The sequence below is a fragment of the Manacus candei genome, unplaced genomic scaffold (genome assembly GCF_025592945.1).
Source record: "Manacus candei isolate 608988 ecotype Guabito, Panama unplaced genomic scaffold, ASM2559294v1 h1tg000017l, whole genome shotgun sequence".
NCBI classification, from domain to species: domain Eukaryota; kingdom Metazoa; phylum Chordata; class Aves; order Passeriformes; family Pipridae; genus Manacus; species Manacus candei.
In genome coordinates, this window is record NW_026138065.1 from 31,926,275 (window position 1) to 31,946,099 (window position 19,825).

Sequence of the window (19,825 nt, forward strand, 5' to 3'; positions counted from 1 at the left end):
CGTAATCGGAGGAGAGATCTTGAGTCTATCAGCTGAGTATTGCTGATGGCTATTCCAGCTAGGAAGGAAACTTCTTACTGGCAGGCGTTGGGAGGAGGGGTTACAGGGCTTTCTAACAACATAAGTTGATTTCCCCATCTGCAGGTGTGTTCAAAAACAGTGGAATTGCAGAGTTGCCCAAAATGTTTGGGCTTTGACAGAGATGCCTGGCAAGGAGAGAAGCATTTCATGACCTGAAGACTGATGTGATGATGGAACTTACTCCTTGCTAGCTAGTTCTTTTTGTCCAAGGTACTACAGAAATCAGGCAAAAGGCAAGCCAGAAGTAGTCTTCAGTGAACTACCTAAACAATAAATAGATGGTTTTTATTTGCATGTGTATTAAATGGGCTTTTAAAAGTAACGTTAGAACTTATTACCTGCATACATCTCTTCCTAGGAACAAAAAGTGTGTGTGTCTTGTTGAGAGCAACCACTTCCCCCCACCTTTTTTAATAGGAAAGTTGAGTTGGTGGCTGTTCCACCTCTGCTGCTGCTCTCTGCCAGACCGGTGCTGATGGCGCTGGGAGATGTGTTGTAAAACCTGATAGCGTCTTTTGATCCTGCGTATGGGAAACACATCTCTCTGCTTGTAAGGACCTGCGCTGCCGTGCAAGGACAGGAGCGTGTTCTGCACATGCACTCCAGTCCCAAGGAGATCTGGAAACACTTAGATTGGGGGGTTTTTAACTGCATTATACATACATCCTGTTTGGATAGTCCCATTACTCCTTTTCTTGCCGGTTAAAAGTGAGTCTGAGGACTAGGCAGCTTCTCCCCCTGTGCTGTACATTGAAGTGTTGAGCATTGCTTGCCTGTTTGTTGAATAGTTGGGAGCAAGATTAGTTTCCATCGCAGTATCTGAAATACACTGAAGGCATTTGCACAGCAGTCAGAGTTTCAAAACGCTGTGGGAAATCGCAAAGCTCCTTCCCTAAACACCAGAGCCTGTTGCAGCACCACAGTCTCGCCTACCAGCTCCTTCCTGGTCCTCCCCTCGCCTGCGGAAAGACAAGATTTCTTAAATGATGTGGTTTTATAGGAGTTAAGTCCATGCTTAGGATTAGTTGATGCCACTAGCAGCAATTAGCATCTGAGCTAGAACATATCTGCGTGGGTTTTTTTTTTTTCTTCTTTTCTGTTTGAGTCTCTAGACCATTTATGCTTTTTATTTATTTCTTAATTCAGATGCTGGTGGTGGAAAGCGCTTTTTGGGGGCAGGGACATGAGCTGACATACACATAGCCTTGTGTATATCTGTTTTTAGGGGGGGTGTTCCTCCCTTTAGATATTGGCAGCACTCATTTTTCTGCCGCTGTAGAGACTCCTCAGCTGTAGCACCTTGAGCAGGTCCCCATGGTGAGTTGGATGCTGCCCAAAAACATACCCATCGTGTTCACCCCCCAGGCTGAAGGCAGAGAGCTCAACTCACCTCCGCTCACTGCATTTCTTCCGCTGACATGTCCAAACACTCCCGCCCGGGTTTCCAAGTGCTTGGAAGGCATGCTGGCTGTTTACCTGGTTTTATGAGTGGAAAGGTATGCCCCCGAGCTGATGGAAGGTTGCTAACTAATGCTTCAAGTTGCAGCATATAGGGAAGCGTGTGCTTTGCCTCAAATTGGGACAAAACGAGGCAAGGGGCGGGTGAATTGCTGGGATCGTACCTTGGAAGCGAGCGGCGTTCTGGGCTGGAATGCCAGGAAGGTCCCACTGGGACAGTTGTCCTTGGGGCCTTTGTAAAACCTTGAGGACTGAGAAGAGAAAAAGTATCCAGGTGTTAATACCGGAGAGCTCCTTCTTTTGTCTTGCAGTAATCCAAGGGATGCCATAAAGAGCTGCTGGAAGGCATCAGCAGAGCTGGCGAGTGCGTTCAGCCGCTGCTGCGGGGATCTGGCTCTGGGGTTGTGATTATTTACAAACTGTCTGGTTCTTAAAAGTTGTGTGGAGATCTGAAAGTATCACCTGAGCTAATTTAAAGTAGGTTTGGAGTTTCTCAGCTGTGTAGCTTAGTTTTTGTGCAGTTGCTTACTTTTGTTCGATTTATTTGAGTGATTGCTGTAATGCTTGGGTCTTTGCATCTCTCCGTGAGTCGTCTGGACCTTGTGGGTGAGGGTGTGAGATCAGAAGTCCAGCGGCTCAGTGGGGTGATGAATGCCCAGTTTTGCCTTAGATGCCCCATGCAGTCTGTCCTGATCATGCCAAGCTGAGAAATTCACCCTCCTCTGCTTCCAGGTTGGCTACTGAAGAGCTGCATGGGAGAGCACGTTGCTGAAAGTGGGGGCTAGACCTGCCTTCTGCCGTCTTCTCTGTGATTTCAGCAATGCTGCTGCCTTATGTGATCACATTTGTTAAAACCCAAGGTGCCTGGTTCCTTAGTGTTGATTTTTTTTTAATGTTTTTATTTTAATTTTTTAACTTTTATTAAAACCCGTGCTTGCCTCAATGGCAAGGGAGAGCCAGGATAGGCACCCCTGCTAGACCTCAGCGTAAATCCCTGTATTTCAGGAGCTTGTTATGCTCCATGTATTTAAAGTCTGTATGTCTAAATTACACTGATACTTCAGCAGTGTGCTGCCTTTTGTTTTTTTTAAATACTAGTGAAATTACAGCAAAAAGTTTATCGCTGGAAATTTATAGTGCTGCCAACATAATTCATCCTTGACTGAAACTTGACATGGGAGCTGTTAAGCTGGTTGCAGCTCGTCATTGCTTTACATGTTGTTACTGGATGTATGCAGTTTGGTGACTGTAAAGATAAAAAGGTTAGGAAATGGTACAGAGTTTTATAAAATAGTAATTGTGATATTTGCATTGCTTGAGTGAGCTCGGGTTTTTAAAAAAGGCACCTGGTGTTTGGTTGACCTAGAGAAAGAACTTAGTGAAGAGCTTTTCTCTGTTTAATTGCAATTAAACCACTAGAGCTGCTTAAGAGAAAAAAATTCCTTTTTTTTTTTTTTTTTTTTCCGTGAAAGTATTTGGCATTTTGGTATAGTAATGCTTCATGAGAGTGTGTTGAATGGCTGGAAAGTTATTAAGCAGTGCTGGAGATGAGCTTCTGCTTGTTGTCTGAAGGAAGTGAAATGTAGAGAGTTAGCTAGGTTGGTTAAAAACAATAAATAAAATAAAATAATTAAAGGGGGAGTGATAGGAGAGGGGCAGGCTGGTGCAGAGTTGAGCTGGAGACTTAGGGAGAGCACGATCTCACAAATGCAATGAGGAAGTTCTAGAAATACCCTTTATAAACACTGCATCCTGCAGGAAGAACCTTAAAGCCCAAATAAACCATTTCCCCTTGTGCCTATGTATACATAAACTCCACTGGTTTGAAAGATCTTATCAAGTCAGTGATGTGCCTTTTTACAGTAGTTCCTAAAACAAGTTATATGATAAATGTCAGCCTTTTTTGTTTGTTTGTTTTTTGAGCTGTTCATCAGGTTTGTTTATTAGTCCTTAAAGTCTATGTCTCCCTTGCCCTTCCCCAGAAGTCTTAAATCTTCCCAGGTCAGTCTGTCTGGATAAGTGACCATTTTTGGTTAGAATCCTTCCAAACACAGAGCTGTGTGGATGGGCAGAGTCAGGAGGAAGGTGGGGGATTTTATCCGTTCAACTTGATGTGTACATGGGGGAGGATGATCTTCCCCCACCTAAAAGTTTGGATTTTAAGTATGTGGCATGTGCAGAAATGATAAAGAGACAGCACATAAAGAGGAGCCAGAAATATACTTATTTTGATGCCTTGGATTGAACTCCAAAAGAGTCTGTTGGTCCTGGGATTGCTGTGGCTGTCTTTGCATGATACCGGGCTGGATGATGTTAAATATGTGTGATGTTTTTACCCAAGTCATCTCCTGTGCTTGAACACTAAAAATCTTCTTGCTTTCGTCCAAGATTTATTATTAGATCCCAAAAATGCTCATGTGCACAGAGGCCAAGATCTAGCCAGGGTCTCCCAGTTTTTGGGTGTGGAGATAGTGGTTGGTGTTCCTGTTCACCTCAGCTATGCTGATCCTCCCCCAGCGAGCGGTCGAGGAGCCCTTTAAAATCACAGCCTGTGAATGAAAAAAATTATGGCTTAACAAAGTCTGCCACCAACCATTCATTTGGTTTGGTTCTGCATGCACGCCTTTAAACAAGATTCCTGAAATAAATTTCCAGGGCATGCAAAAAGGCAACCCCCCTTCCCCTTCATTCCAAACCTCCATAAGCAACAAAAAAGACTCTTCCCTAGAGTTGGCAGCTGAATGGACTGTTTTAGAAATGGTGGTCCTAAGGATCTATAAATTCAAACACAGAAAACCCCATCTGAGGTGTTTTTATCTTGAGTACGAGGGTTTGGCTGTGGACCACTGAGATTCTACAGTGCTTAGTGCCTCTCCATTCATGTACTCTATATTTTCTTGTTCAGGAAGACTCTAAGTGAACTGTGAACTGGGATAATTTGTTGATAAAATTTGCTGTTCTATGCAAAAGTCATGAAAAAATACATTTAGCAGCTTTGTGGCTGGTGGGGGTGTTTCGGTGGTTGGGGTTTTTTTTTTCCTCCTTCCCTTTGCTGTATCTCTAAGGAAGCGTGGGCTACCTTTATCAGAGTATTGGTGGAATAGCTTCCCTAGCCTTTCATAAGGTCAAATAAAAAAACAAACAGCCCTCCTTATGGGAAGGAAGGGATGGGGAAAGAAGGGTGTTTGTGTACACTTTCCCATTCATGTTTTAAAAAGAAAATATATAAACTTCTGGAGTCGGTGCCATGTATCTCATGTGATTATAGGAGCTGAGAGTTGGAAACTTAATTTGCTTTTTCAGTGCTGACTTAAAAGAAAACCAAAGGGGAATAGCAGTGGACAGGACAGCAACTTAGTGCTTTGGGTTTGCTTCTGTTGGCCAAATGCTCTCCACGTTCTGCAGTGATTAAAGCAATAAAATCACAAGGTGCTTTTCTGAATCAGTTCTCGTTGGATTACAGATATATCTAAGGTTTCTGTGTTGATTTTGGGTACGATGATACAGGGGAAAATGTGTCCTTTTTGTTCCAGCACTTAAATTTTGAGATTTCAGTAAAACACATACCTTTTGTGCAAACTTGATATGAAGGAAAAAAAAGGGCAGTTAAATATTACTAGACTGTTTCCCTCTTCTGCTTATTCTCTGCTGCAGGAATGGGAAGAATAATTTTTCACAAGACCATTTACTGGATTGTGGTTCTACATGAATCTGGTACCTTCCTGAAGATACTCAACTGCAAGTAGCACTTGCCTGTACATGTTTTAAGAAGGAAAAGGTTGCTCTGATTTCTTGAGATATAAATGGTAGAGGTGGGACTAAAAATGAGCATCCCTGGTTGGACCTTCTCCCGGTGATCATCTACCTTGGATCACAGGTAGTGAGCCCTGGCTATACCTACTCATGGTATGGATATTTAAAGCAGCCAGGTGCTGCCTTTGTCCAGTATTAAAGCAACCCCTGCCTTGTAAGCAAGGGTGGAAAAACCCAGCTGCTTTGGGAGAGGCATCTGGATCTGTTGTCTCTGACCAGTTGTCTGAGGAACAGTTGTAGTCAATATATAACATATGCTGTTTGTTGTGATTAATGCTATAAAGGACTCATTAATGGACTTCAGGGATCTAGCTGAAAGCTGATGATGATGGTTGTAGGGAACATGCCTGTGACTGGAAGAGTTTGTCTCTTCAGATGGTCAACATTAACTGGCTTTCAGCTGAGAACTGAGCATCGAAGACAGATCCTTCACATCCTCTCATCTTTTTATGAAAGGGACTGTCCAAACTTTAGCATGCATTAAAAAATACTTGGTAAATAGCTACCAATGTTACTTTTGAGTGTGCTTAGCACTAGATTTTTTTTTTTTGCAGTGTATATTGATGTAAACATCCCTGCATGTAGTGAGAGCAGTGGGGAGAGAAGGCAAGGATAGGATGGCAGAGAAATTTGTCTAAATTGGTGATAGGTCAGCAGAAAAAACACTTAGTTTTTTGTACTGATTCATTCCAGTTTATGGTTTTATTAACTGCCATGGTGTGAATTGGGGCCAGTTGGGTCACTCCTTGCTACAGGGGGCACAGGAAGGTCGTGACTGTATTTTTCTTAGACCAGGAGAAGTGAATCATCTTCTGTCTGCAGACGGTACCTTCCAGTGTCAGATGTGATGGGTCTTCCTTGGCTTATCATTCAGAGGTGCATGCCTTACCAGATACAGAACACCTGGCTTTTTTCTTGCCTGTTAAGCCCTGTCATGTCTTCCTTTCTGGATTCTGCAGGGTGCAGATGCCCAGCAGTGTGGCAGTTGGCTTCTACCTCAGCTGCGGGTTCAAGCCTGCATGCCTGGGGTTCATCCTCATCACCTTGCCTGCGTGATGTCACCCAGATGCATGATAACAGGTGTATCTTCAGATGACTTCAGAGGTACAACACCACCAGTTTTGTGCATTTCCTTGGCAGTACTGAGTTGCTATGATGTTTCCAAAGGAAAAGCAACTCTGCTTTCTTCCATGAAGTGGTGGGGAGCAGAAGGTCGCACCGAACCCCTGTTTACAGAATGGTTCAAGAGAGGGGGTGCTTTGGGTTTTTGCAAGTTCTTTAATTGAAAAAGGCTCTCAACAATACCCAACCACTCTTTTAAGCTCTCGTTTCCTTAGGTGGATGGAATAAATGTTCAACCCCTTTCCTCCACTTCTGCATGTGACTTTTGTCAGCAAGAAGCTTCTGCTGGTCCCTGAGCTTCTGAGTAAAACCGACTCCTCAGGGAAGAAAAGGGAAACTCCTTGAGAGAGCACTCTCCAGCGTCGAAATGCCCGGTATAAAAGCACGTTTGTACACTTTGTTACACGAAGGAATTCCTGGCTGTACCCAGCCTTAAGTAAATAGCCAGGGAGAGGCAAGTGAAGCATGACGGATGGCTGTGGTTGGCAAGGAGGGACGTGCAGCGTGGAAGTCCACAGTGCAGAGCAAACAATGAAGGGAGCCATGCTGTGTTTCACAGAAGTGCTGTTGTGTTAAGAAAAAACTGTCTAGTGCCTAAAGCTCTGCCCAAGAACTCTTGCAAAAAGTACAGAAAATGCAGAAAACTTTGTTGGGTTTTTGTTTTGTCTTTTTGAATCCAGAGGGGAATTTTCCTGTTATGTCGTGCATTTCAAGACACTTGGAAGTTATAAGTCTTCATCAGTGAAAGGAAATAGCCCACTAGGGTGTTTCGCTGATTTGATGTTTAGCTTCAAATTCTGGACAGCAGAACACTTGGAAAGTTTATGATCTTTTGCTTGAGGATGTATTATATAAGGTCCAGGAAAGTCCTACCTGTAGATTGCCAGATGTCCTTACAGCTCCCTGAGTAGGGTTTTCCTTGCATGGCTTCAATGGAATTGTCCCTGGTTGAGCATCTGTTTCAGGCATCTCTGGCTGCATCATTCACAGAGGGTATTTAGAAACTCCTCTGACAGCAAAGGTAAAGTTTTAAAACCCAGAGAAAATGTACAACTGGAGAGAGGGGAAAGTGTGGCTTGTTGGAAGGTGCTGTGTTGCAGGGAACATGAATGAGTTTCTTCACTTAATTGAATAGAGAAAAACTGAAAGGATTGTGCTTGTTCACAGCTTGTACATGTTCTTACTGTTTTATATTTAACTTATTCTGAAAACTAGACCTTAAATATGGGGAAGGAAATACCTGAAAGGCTAAAATCCAGTCCTTCTATTCATTTTATTTTGGAACGTTTTAAATACAGGAACTTTCTTCTGCGACATTGTAGCTTTGTCGTTCATGGTCTAATTAAATGTTAAATACACAAACCTCTTCTGTGCTTCAGAAAAATACTTGCTTTTCTATGTGCTAACTTCCCTCTACTGGATGGCCTTAGTTTTGTCAAGAGTGTGTTGTTGGTAGCTCCAAGGCTTATGCAGGCTGTCTCCCCGTCTTGTGTAGCACAGCAGTCTTGGCTTGTGTTGTCCATTATTGTACCTCTAGTTTTGTCAACACTTTTTGGGATTTAGCTCTCCTCTGCATTATGGATCGTGCGTATATTAGTCTGCTCGTGTCATGGAGCAGGACTGTGGCAGAGTGGATTTTCATTTTATTTTTATTTCTTTAGCTAGGCACTGCCGAACGTGTTATTCCCTTTTGGCTCAAATTAAACCTTCTTCCCACCTCTCAATGCACTCCCACCCTTGGACTTCCACCACACGAGGCATGAGAGACATGCAGAGAAGACCATAGGTTGGCACAAAGTTTCAATTAACTGTTAAGTGTTTTAGCCAGGGATATGATCTAATTAAGCTTGAAGAGCGTGCTTGCCCCAGGTGAATAGAAAGCCTGCCCGAACAAGCATTGTGGCACCGAGCAAGAATTACTCCCTATCAAAGGAAAAACTTAATTTTATCCCTACAAATCTCAATGGGATGTAGCACTTTCAGCAGCCCGTGGATGCAGGTTATTGCCTTGCCAGCTGTTAGCAGGTTGAAGTTAATAAAACCTGCTGTTTGGAAATGGTGTGAGCACCGCTGGGCTCAGCAGAGCCATCCTTGCCCATTTCACAGCAGGGTTTCAGGAAAGCAAGTGAGGAGCCACGTGGAGCTTGCAATGCCACGTGCTTGGCAGAGGGTCACACGGAAGTCCCAAGCGCTATCCAGGAGTGGGATTTTTGAAATAGTCCCTGTACCATCCTCCATACCAGCAACAGGTGGTCGTTATAGGCATGCTGGGCATCTGGGGTCCCTGGCACCAGAGCCCAGCCTTCCCCTTGCTACCTTGGTTGGCAGGAGAGTCCACAGTCTGTAAGTGCCACCAAGATTTTTGAAGCTGCTTGACTTTTTTTTTTTTTTTTTTTCCTGGTGTCATTGGCATGCAAGTACCCATGGATCTCCAAAACTGGTGGATTTACTGGATAAGGCAAAAACATGCCAGCCAGGGCTATGCAAAGCCAAGAAACCATGAGATGTCCCAGAAGAAGAAATGTCCAATACTTTCAGCATCAGCTGGCTTACAACTGTCCTGGACCCCATGTCTTCTGTCACCAGGGCTGCCAAAGCTTGAAAACCTGCTTTGGACAAGGCACCCAGCGTTTTAATTTGTTTTTGTCTTACTTCATGCTATTTTTATGTGCTTTGAAGGCAGGGACTTGAAGAGCCAGTCTGTGACTTGTGAAAGTATCTCTTGGGTATTGGCAGATGACAGATGTATCTCTTGGGGATTGGCTCTCACCTGATGATCTGCCTGAATGGCAGAAGTCAAAGTTTGGTATTTTTGTGGAAGTACTGTCCAGGTTTTTTTGGTAGCTCATTCCTTCATCTTCATCTAGAGCAAAGAAGGGGTGAAGCCAGATTGTCTGGGCGTCGTTTCAAGGTTGAATTGACATTTCTGCGTGGCATTTCAGAGTGCAAAGCTTAGGGAACCTTGGTGAGCACTGTATACAGGTCCACCTCAAATACTTAATTAGCAAGAGAGCATAAACTTGAACAGTCTTGATAGTAATTTCCTAGAAGCTGGTGCTCAAGGGCTCTGTCTCTGTGTTATTATTATTCCAATTTCTGCTTGTAATTGATGTGAGATGTTTAATTACCAACACTGGTAGTTAACACGAGGAGCTACAAGGTGATGTAGAACATTTGGTCTCATAAAACCCTGGTACATTAGGACACATGAGAGACAAAACCAAAAGATAGCAAAGGTAACAGCTGGTCTGTTGAATGAGCAGCAGTTCATTAAAGGATTTTAATGTAATGTATCACGTGAAAAGGGAATGTGAATTGGCAAAAGGCGGGTACCCACTGTTGACCATACCATCATAGTCCTACTTGACACAAAACCAGAAGACATGTGGCTTGGTATATTCTGTGTCAAACAAAAAGCAAATGCTTAATATTTGATCCAATATATAGATACTTATATATTTGTACAAATGGTCCGTGCAGTAAGCATACAAATAGCATCTACATCTTCATTCCAGTTGTGGTAGAGGTCAAATCCAAGTGGAAAGCTGATTGTACTTGTCTTTTTTTAAGGTAGATCATTTCCCCACGATAGTTAACTAACATCCTCTAACTAACGTGGAAATTTAATTATATTTCCTAAACTAGGAATGCCCTGGTTCAAAGGGATCGCTTTCAGTGGACAAAAATAATTCAGCTGTAAGTGGCAGTAAAGAGTGAAGTGATGAGGACATATTAGGAGAATAAATACTTAAACCTTTCTTTTGGGTTAGGTTAAACTTATTTTCTGCATTGATGGCTTTCCGTGCCCTGGGAGTTCTGCAGGCAGATGTGAGCATCATTCTGCTCCTAGGTTGGCACTCAGCACATGTGCATAGCATTGGCTGCGGTGGGAATTATCTACATTTCTGTTAGGCTTTTGCAGGGAAAGGGTGGAGAAGTTGCTTCAAAAAGATCCTGGGTGAAGATAAATTGATGTGGTGTCCCTGTCTCCTGCACTCTCCACCTCCTTTAACAGCAGAAGACCCCTGGGCAGTGCTGTGCCTCAGACTGACTCACTGGAGATAACTTAGGTATAAGACGTGACGCTAGTGGCAAAACCCTTCATTTCCAACAAGTACTACCTTAATGTTATTACGGTAAATATACCAAAATACGTATCTGGAGGGAGCACCCAGTCCTGTGGCTGTGGGGGGAAATGCAGCAGCAAAATAACATGATTTATTGGCGTCACGGACAGAGCACTGTCCGTGCAACAACTTGTAATGACTTCAGATGAGGTGAAAACTGAATAGCAATGTCGATTAAGGAGGCAGCAGATCTGTAATGTGCAGGATGGCCTCCTCATCCAACAGCTCTGGGGACCTGGGTGAGGAAAATCTGTGCAACTGCTTTTGTATAGAGAATAGTGTGACCTGCAGATGGAGGCTTTTGCTGGTATCTTAAGCTTCAGAAAAACAAATATTCCCTCAAAATAACATAAAAAAATAAACTTCCACTTCTTCCTGTTTTTATAGTTCGTTATTTCCTCAGTGTCATGGTTTTGTCTCCAGTACTGTAGATTGTTAATCTTCAGAGGATCAGGACCTTCATAGAAGTATTTCCTGTACATGTTTATCTGTCTTTTTAACAAATTAGTATCTACTTGTTCTCTTCTGAGTTTTCCTACAAATAATAGGAAACCCTCCCCTCAGTAATAAGGCTTTTTTGCTAGAAAAAATATCTTGATGAATCACTGCCAGGGGTTAAAGTACCTTCTTTATGACTTAGTTGATGGCATCCTTTAGGACATCTGCAAGTAGCACCAAATTCCAGAGGTCACTGTCTCTGTGTTGGTTTTGGCGAAGCATTGTTTCAGCTAGACTTCATTTACTTGGTTGTGAGTGCATCTGGAGGTCTCCTGTCCAAGTGTGAGCTGGACTCCTGGAAGAGGGATGCTACTACATCTGGGCTTTCTCTTGAGACCACAGATTTCCACCTAATTTATTAGCAAGGTTGAGTGTTAGTCAACAGAGAAGTGCCCGTTTTCTACATCCAACTCTTGTGTCGCCTTGTTATAATGGGATGGAGGCAATCTTTTCAGCCACTACACTGCTAATTTTTGTTACTGTTAGCTTATCTCAGCACAGTTTTAAAATACATGCATTAAATGTGGACATGTAAATGTATTCCTCCTAAAACATGCATGCGCTTGTGTGTTGGATGAGGACTGAACTCCCAAATCCTCCATGGACTCATTACAGCCCAGGCACATCTGGACGGGGTGAAGACGGGAGAAATGTGATTTCTCCCATCTCAGAATTGACAGTATGCATCATCCATGCATTTCCAAGGGAGAGCACTGGATTTGGATGAGTAACTGGCTTTCCCCCTCAGCTTTCTATTTCGAATGGAGCTGTCATCATCCGACTCTGTCACTGAATCCTTTGGAGCTGGGCCTGTAACTCGGTGCTCGTTCTGGCACTGCCTCGGATTTCTGTGGTGGGATGCACTGGATTGCATTGATATCCCAGAGCATCTTCACAGTGTTGGCCTGGTAGCTCCCAGGGCTGTCCCTGCAGTGGAGGAAGCACAGTTTGGGCACCGGCCTCCTCATGGTGCTAACATTAATAAAAAGGCATCCCTAGATGAAGAAACAACTTGCAGGTCCTTGCCCCACCTTGCAGATTAATACTGAAAATAGCACTTCATCTGCCTCAGAGAGTCTTGGATGAGGGGGTTTATTTTATGGGTTTTTTTCAGACATCTTGTCAACTTGTGATTTCCCATCATGGTGAGAACTGTTAGCAAAGCTTGCATTCATCTTGCTTTTGGGCAGTGTGTGCATATGTCTCTCCCTTAGGAGGCCGAAAAGCTGCAAAGCCATTGCTCTTTCCTCTGAACATTAATTTCTAGTGCAAAAGAAGGCCTTGCAGGGCAGTCTTGACATGTCAGTCTTTCACTACTGTCTTGTCTGGGAGCCAAAACATCACAGTGGAGTGCTGGGCATGGAGCTGCCCTCCCTTTGCACGAGTGCAGCAGAGACCTATCTAAAGACCAAGGCTCTTCCTTGCTGTAATTTCTCTTTCTGCAAGATATTAGTGGACGTAGTGGCAGAGGCAGGCAGATCCTAAGCAAGGAAGTCAGACTTATAACTGGATCAAACTGCCTTGAGGAAAAAGAAAACCAAGTTTGTAGATGGGGCATCAAAGGATAAGTGTGCATCTCCTGTCGATTTTGTGACCTTGATAAACAGGAATTAAAACCCTAGTTAAATCTGAGTTTAAGGGGAGAAGGAAAAAAAAAAGAAGCCATTTTGGATTGAGATAAACACTTGTGGTTTCATTATCATCTGCTGAGCATGCGTAGAGTGGTGGTAACAGAGCTTGAGACAGCAAAAAACCAATGGGAAGTTAGGGAAAAAAATCAGGGTCTATCTTCTCTTGTAGATATTACTGTAATAATTTACTGGAATTGGGCAATGCGTGGTATAGATGGGGCTTTACACAAAGAGAAAAGGTAAATGCTTTCCTCTCACAGATCTTCCACAAGAAGATAATGTTGCTTTTCTTCAGTATTCATTTTTTGATGTTTTTGAACAGTGTTGTTGCCCATTAAATGGGACTTGCATAAGCTCTTGCCCCCTTATGTGGGGCATTGATGTTATGGTATTCCAGGAGATTTGAGATGGCAGCTCTCAGCTGATATTGAGTGCACCAAAAACTCTGATGGGTACAGGATGAGAAGCTCCTTCACCGTCTTTGGTGCTAAAAGGAAAGACCATGGGAGGCTTCAACCTCCTTCAGGTGCCAGAGGACTCCAGCTGTCACTATACTGAACCTTTTTGGAAGGAATTGGTGTGAGAACGTGAATGTGCAGCATGTTGAATAACTCATCTGATATATAACTTACCTGCCAGAATGAGAATACAGAATGACCCCAAGATGATCCCCTGACTGACTTCTCTGCAAGCAAAATGCCTCTTGCCAGTGGTACGTTCAGCAGGCACTTTGCACCACCACGTCTTTTAGCATTTAAAAGATCTGCCTGTTAAAGCAGATCTCAGGAAACACAAGCTGTTAAATGCATGTGACACTGTTGTGACCGGGCGAAGGACGGTGGTAGGAGGAGAGGCGCAGGCACGCAACTGCCAGCATTTTGAGGAAGCGCTTGTTTGTTTGTCCTTTTTTTCCATAGCCCTCCGGCTTTCCAAGGGAAACGACGGCAGAGATGTAAACAGGAAAGCTGGCTGCAGGGAGAACAAAGTAGAGGTTAGGAGATGCACACAGTTGGCCAGAGGAAACCAAAGGTATTGGTGCTGCCTGCTAGAGGACTTAATAAAATCAGAGAGCTAGGAAATAGAATCGTAGAACGGTTTGGGTTGCAAGGAACCTTGAAGTTTACCCAGTTCCAAAGCCCCTCCCATGGGCAGGGACACCTTCCACTAGACCAGGTTGCTCAATGTTCCCTCCAACCTGACCTTGGACACTTCCAGGGATGGGGCATGGGGCATCCACATCTTCTCTTGGCAACCTGTGCCAGTGCCTCACCACCCTCTGAGTAAGAATTTATTCCTAATGTCTAATCTAAACCTGCCCTCATTCATCTTTAAAGCTGTTCCCCCCTTGTCTTATCACTGCACGCCCTTGTAAAAATAGTTAATGCTGGATGTCCTGATCCAGGGCAGGCATGGTGAAGCTTGCAGTGCTCCATACAGGAGGGAAAGCCTGCCCGGTGTTGCCTTCTGTGCTCTGACAAAAGCAGACTGTGAGGATCACTGTCATAAATGAGCAATAATTCCCACACTACTAAAAATGAAAGTAGACTCGTAAGTGGTAACCATCTTCCTTTAAGTCTGTAAAGTAGCAGATTGTTCCCAAGAGCGCTGGAAAGAGCTGGACAAGGTACATTTTAAGGGCAGGATAATGTTTTACTAACACTGACAGGAGAAGCAGAGTGATCCTGGAAATTTAAGCTGGTTAACTGAAGTCAGGCCCCAGCAAAACAGGGAACTGGCTGACAGGAGGTGCAGTCAACATCAGATTGAGAGTATGAACTTGGAACTGGTCAACATGGTTTTATGGGAGTTCTCAGTGATTTTAGAAATGTAGGTGGATAAAGGTTATCGTATTGTGGTGCTTGCTTCTTCGTCTGCTTTTGCAGGTGCTTCTGGCATGGAGTGTGGAGTCCTGGCATGAGGGCTTTGCAAAAGAAATAACCAACCCTCAAAGAGCAGTAAAGATGATTGGAAATCTAGAAGGAAGAAACTGGAGAAGACAAGAAACTGGATATATGTTGTCTAGGATGTGCATAATTAGTCTGAGAACGCTTGTATGGGAAAAAAAGAGAAAGCAAAGATGCAGTGGTTAAAAGATTCCCACTGAAGTACTTCGACTTTGAGCTAAGTATTAAAGTGCAAAAAAGGGGAGGAGGAAGGCCTTGCTTTTTCAGTTTGTTGTTGGTTTTTTTTTTAATCAGTTTTCTCTCAGGGAAATGAAAGTTTACAGTGTGCCCTGTGATGATCGAGTCCATGTCACACAAGTAAAGCAAAGTACAGGGTTAGATTTCCTGGAGTATATTACAGCTGTTTGTCCAGGTATCAATTAGGAGCCATGGAGGAAGGGTTTAATTAGAAGAAAAGCACATGAGGCTTTTCCGGCACAGAGGAGCTCGATGCATGTCATTTGTGTAACCTCTTTTCTGGTCGTGGATGTTTATTTGGAGTCAAGTAAGACGCTCTGAGCGCTCTCCTTTGATCTCTGTGCAGGAAAATTAAATCCATATGGCCTCCACCAGGAGCCTTTCTGCGTCCTGGCTGGAAATACCATCTATGCTGGGGTCATTTTTTTGTTGTCATCCATATGTACAAAGGTCCATTCATCCCTGAGAACGATGTGGAAAATAAGGAAAACATGGATAATGATATGTAGGGAGGAGCATTTCAGTGCTCCCAGAATGTTCAGAAGCCCCAAACACATCATAAAATGTTTGAGTCCTTCCTAAGGATCTACTTTTGTGCCCTTTTTCCTATTTTTGCCATACTTCCTGCTCTTCCCTACAACACAATTCTTAATGAACGCTGTATTCAAGACAACTTTGTGGGCAACAAGGACAACATGAGTGCAGTGGGTGTCTCTGAAGTGCTAGGCATAAAGCTACACTGGCCATGTCTATAAAATCTTTTGTTTGGGTTTGTTGTTTGTTTGGGGGGAGGGGGGTTTGGTTGTTGTTTTGTTTTGTTGGGTTTTTTTTTTAGTTAAAACAAAAATGGAGAAAAGCGACCTTCTTTACCTCTCACAAGGTACGGTAAGCAATGTTTAGGCAGTATTCTGTAGATAATCTTGAATGCTACACCCAAGATAGGTTGCCTGGTGTTCCCAGATGATGAATCATGACAAGTTTATGTCCCCCATATGGACCTGGGACTGCAGATACTCGGAAACCCTACACTGCACTGAAATTACGTGCTGAAACATCTTTTTTCCTGGTTCACAAGCTGTCAGGCTTGGTCCCATGCACCGTGTTAATGTTGTGCTGCAGAAGTTCAGCCCATTAATATGACTGGTATTAGCAAGGTGACTGGATTTCTTTCTCCTCACCACAAGTAATCCAGCAGCCTCAGTGAAAACGGGCTCCTCTCGCTCCGACCACAGTCTCAGCTCTTTGAACCATGCTTGCAGTTGGCAGGTGGGCAGCAAAAGGCAGATCCACCACCTTGTTGGCTCTCCAGTTGCAATGTTTGCTTTGGATTTCTAACAGCAAAACCCCGTAGCAGTGTGCACCTCTCTGGGAAGTGGGGGAAGTGTTTGCGTGTTGGCACAGCCACTCACCAGTCCAGGGTAGGAATCGCAGGAAAGCTTTAGAGGATATTTCACTGTGGCACTGAACTAGTAGGGATGGGTGTGCAATCTGCTGGACGGGGTAGTATTTGAAGGGGAAAATAATGTTTACTGTTATAATAATAATTAAAGAAAAAAGTGCAGCAGCACTGCCAACACTGGAGCTGAGGTTTGCTAGCTTAGGCTTTAAGTTAAAGAACACGTGCAAAGGTGAGAACCCAACCAGTGATTCAGCTGATGCTGATCCAGTGACTTGATACTTGCTTCCCTTCAGAGAAAACCCTTGGGAGCAGGGCTTGAAGCCACCTGAATGAAGTGGTGGTTCTTCTCCTTCTTGACTGATGCAACAGCTTCTCAGTGTAGACAGGAGACATCACTATGGATTGAGCACGCTGTAACATTTGTAACAGAGAGCTTTTCTCTGTCTTGCATTTTCACATGCAGAGTGTTTCTCCCTACCTGCTCCTGACCCTGGGCAGACCAGCAAACAGGCAGCTTTGCAGAGAATACCCAGGTCATGGATGAACCCAGCCCTGTGAGCTGAGAGCTGCCCCGCAGCAGCTGTGAGACCGTGTTCCCTGTACAGTGGGATGGCTTTTCCATGTAATGTGGTAATGCTGGAATCGTGTTTGTTACACCGCTTCTCCATAAAAACCCTCTCATAGTCCCGAGTCTCTCCGTGTGCTGAGCCTTGAGTTTCTAGGAGGACCGGTGGCAGGATGGTCTGCAGAGCAGTAAAAAGGCGAGAAAACAGGGAAGCTTTGGGGAGATGCAACCACTCAAGATTATTGTTTCAAAAACATGATTACAACACAACTTATTCAAAGATAGTTTTGTCTTAACACAGGGAGGTTAATTTCATCTTCTGTCCCTTGGGAGAAAAGCTTTAGAAACTGGACTTGCAGCAAAAAGTGCCAGGCAGCTTTATTTAATTTTTTTTTTTGGCAGATGTTGCCTTGGACTTTTGTGCTGAGTTCTTGCTGGAGACAGCTGAGAACAGAGCTGATGGCTGCTGCTTTAAGCATTTGATGGTAGGAAACAGGGCTGCTGCAGAGCTTGAAGAAGAAAGCGAGGCAGCAAATTTTAGTAGAACTGAATAGGATGAGAAGTGGACTGGGGATGTGCAATTAAAACTTAAAAAAAAAAACAACAAACACATATTTTTTTAATTGCTAGCATACCGTGGTACTCTGACTAAAGAGCTACCCATCAGCTGAAAATGCACCACTACCAACACAGTACTCCTTGCCCATTAAATTAAAGACCCTTTTATGTTCTATATTGAAATACAGTACACGCAACTGTCACCTGATACCACTATAACAAACTTAACATGCTGCCTGTTGCCTTCAGCATGGCTTTGGAGTGTAGTTTGATTCCACTGTCATGACACAATCCAGCCAAGCTGCAAATAGGTGCCTGTAGCTACACCTGCACAGGTGCTTGCTGGGTGCTGGAGAGAAGCAGTGAATAAATGCTGGTGACTCTGAATGTCATAGAATCATAAAATAGTTTGGAATGGAAGGGACCTTTAAAGGCCATCTAGTCCAGCCCCCTCAGATGTCCTCAACGTCCTCTGTGCAGCCCGGTGTCTATGCACTGAAGCTGGGTTCAAGCCTTCTTGATCTCAGGCTCAGCATTTCTGTGGTCCAAGCTTGAAGTTTTCAAGAGTGTATGTGGTTTTAGGTTACTATGTCTCCAAGGTGGGGATGCACCTTTCCTAGAGGATGTTTTCAGGTGTTCACCATTCTCCATCTTGGAGAAAAAAGTAATTTTTGCTCCAAATCAGGGTTAAAACAGATTGGATTTAAGGAAGGCAGAAGCAGCTGAGCCTGGAAACACTTCAGTTAGCTTTCTTCTCCCCTCCTACCTAATCATCAGCGTAGATTAGTTCAGAAACTGGACAAGTATTTTTAGAAACTGCTTTCAGAGCCCCAGTGTCACAATTTTTATTCTTGTCATTGGTGCCGAAGCAGCTCCTGAGCAACATTTCTGCTTTAATGAGAGGGTGTTTAGGGATGATCATATAACTTGGGGGGACATACACAACACACTGGCTGAGCTCTGAGGAGATCCAGTGGTTGGGAAAGTTTCTGAGCTGCAATGGAGCACTTTGAGACCAGCTGTCCAAAATTAAGCTCCTGTGTAGGGGATGTCGCTGTGTTGGTGCTTCAGTAGCATGGGCTGCCTGCAAAGGTACGGTACACAAGGATCTGTAGCTGATACTTAGAAATACCAACCTGCTGCAAGCTGGAAATATTTAAAATCCCATTAAAACTTGCGATGGAGACAGACACCTTGGGAGGCTGAGTGCTTCCTCTGGGCCTGTTGAGTTGTTTGGACCCTTGGTCCCTGCGCTGTGTTAGCAGCTTTGGGGGAATCAAAGTGCTGACGGGTTTACCAGAGGATGTGACACCTGCGTTCAACTTTGGACCTGTTTGTAGTCCTGGGTGAGCGAGTGCCGCGCCTGCCGGGCTGGTGCAACCTCCGGGGCAGCACGTTCGCCCCGTCAGCTGCTGCTGAACACCCCCCTTATGGATTTATGGGGGTTGTATCGTAATCATTTTATTTTTTTTCCAGCCTATAACCGGGGTGGGGAAGCGAGGATCTTTGGTCGATGCGTGCGCCTGTGCTCTTCGAGCCGGGAGGATATTGCGAATGAGTAATGGTCCGGCTGGGGCTGTAATGTGCAGAATACCTCTGGGATGACTCACCCGGTACAATGCAGCACATCCCTCAAGGAGACTGAATCACGCATGGGGGGAAGCCGCTTCCTCGCCCAGCAGCAGCCAGCTGGGACACTGGGACGTGGGGTAGCCAGTGCCACGGGAGGCTGGCGGTGGCAATGATGGTAAAACGGAGCAAAGAGGGTGTAAAATGTAGAGGAAATGGCATCCCCCAGCAGGTAAGTGTGTGTTCTGCCTGGATATAGTTTCATATTTTTTTTTCTCTTGGGTTGGTGTTTTTTTTTTTTCTCCGCCTTCCCCCATCTGCCCCCACAGCCCTTCTGAATGTTGTCTAAATCAGCATATGATTTATCAGTGAATATGTAAGACTACTTCTGTGAAACACTGCCTTTCATTTCTGGTTTCATATCTTTTTCTTTCTTTTTTTTTTTTTTCAGAAGTAATGGTTTAGCATGCACCCTCTCTTAAATACAGAGAGGAAAATAGATGCTCCCTGGGAAGCTGCTTCCCTTGATGTCCCTCTCCATGGACACTTGATGAAGTAGGAGATTTAAAGAGAGGTGGAAGGCAAAATCAATGTGCATGCTGGTTTTGATGTAGCTAAGAATGTATTCTTTTTTTTTTAAAGTTCATTTATCTGGCAAAAGATAAAAACCCTTTAGCTTTAAACCACAGTTATCCTACTTACTCCCTCACCCCTCCTCTGATACAGATTCAGCTGGAATTGAGTCACAGAATTTATTTTTTTTATATTTGCAAAATATTGTCTACCCTTTGTAGTTGTAACATACATGTCATGGAGGATGTTTACAGAGGGATAAATAAAGTAGTCTCCACTGATGAAAATGG

General features: G+C 44.0%; 1 protein-coding gene across 2 annotated transcripts in view; it reads left to right on the plus strand.

The window, feature by feature from the left end:
* Positions 1–19,825, plus strand: part of SPRED2 (sprouty related EVH1 domain containing 2) — a 60,149-nt gene that overhangs the window by 6,305 nt on the left and 34,019 nt on the right. The window contains exon 1 of one of the 2 annotated variants that reach the window (XM_051783496.1): positions 17,822–19,194. The exons of the other annotated variant lie outside the window; for it this stretch is intronic. Coding sequence (XP_051639456.1) covers positions 19,178–19,194 — 17 coding nt within the window. The 5' untranslated portion in view covers positions 17,822–19,177. Of the gene's footprint in view, positions 1–17,821; positions 19,195–19,825 lie in introns of those variants that run through there. 2 annotated transcript variants of the gene reach the window in all.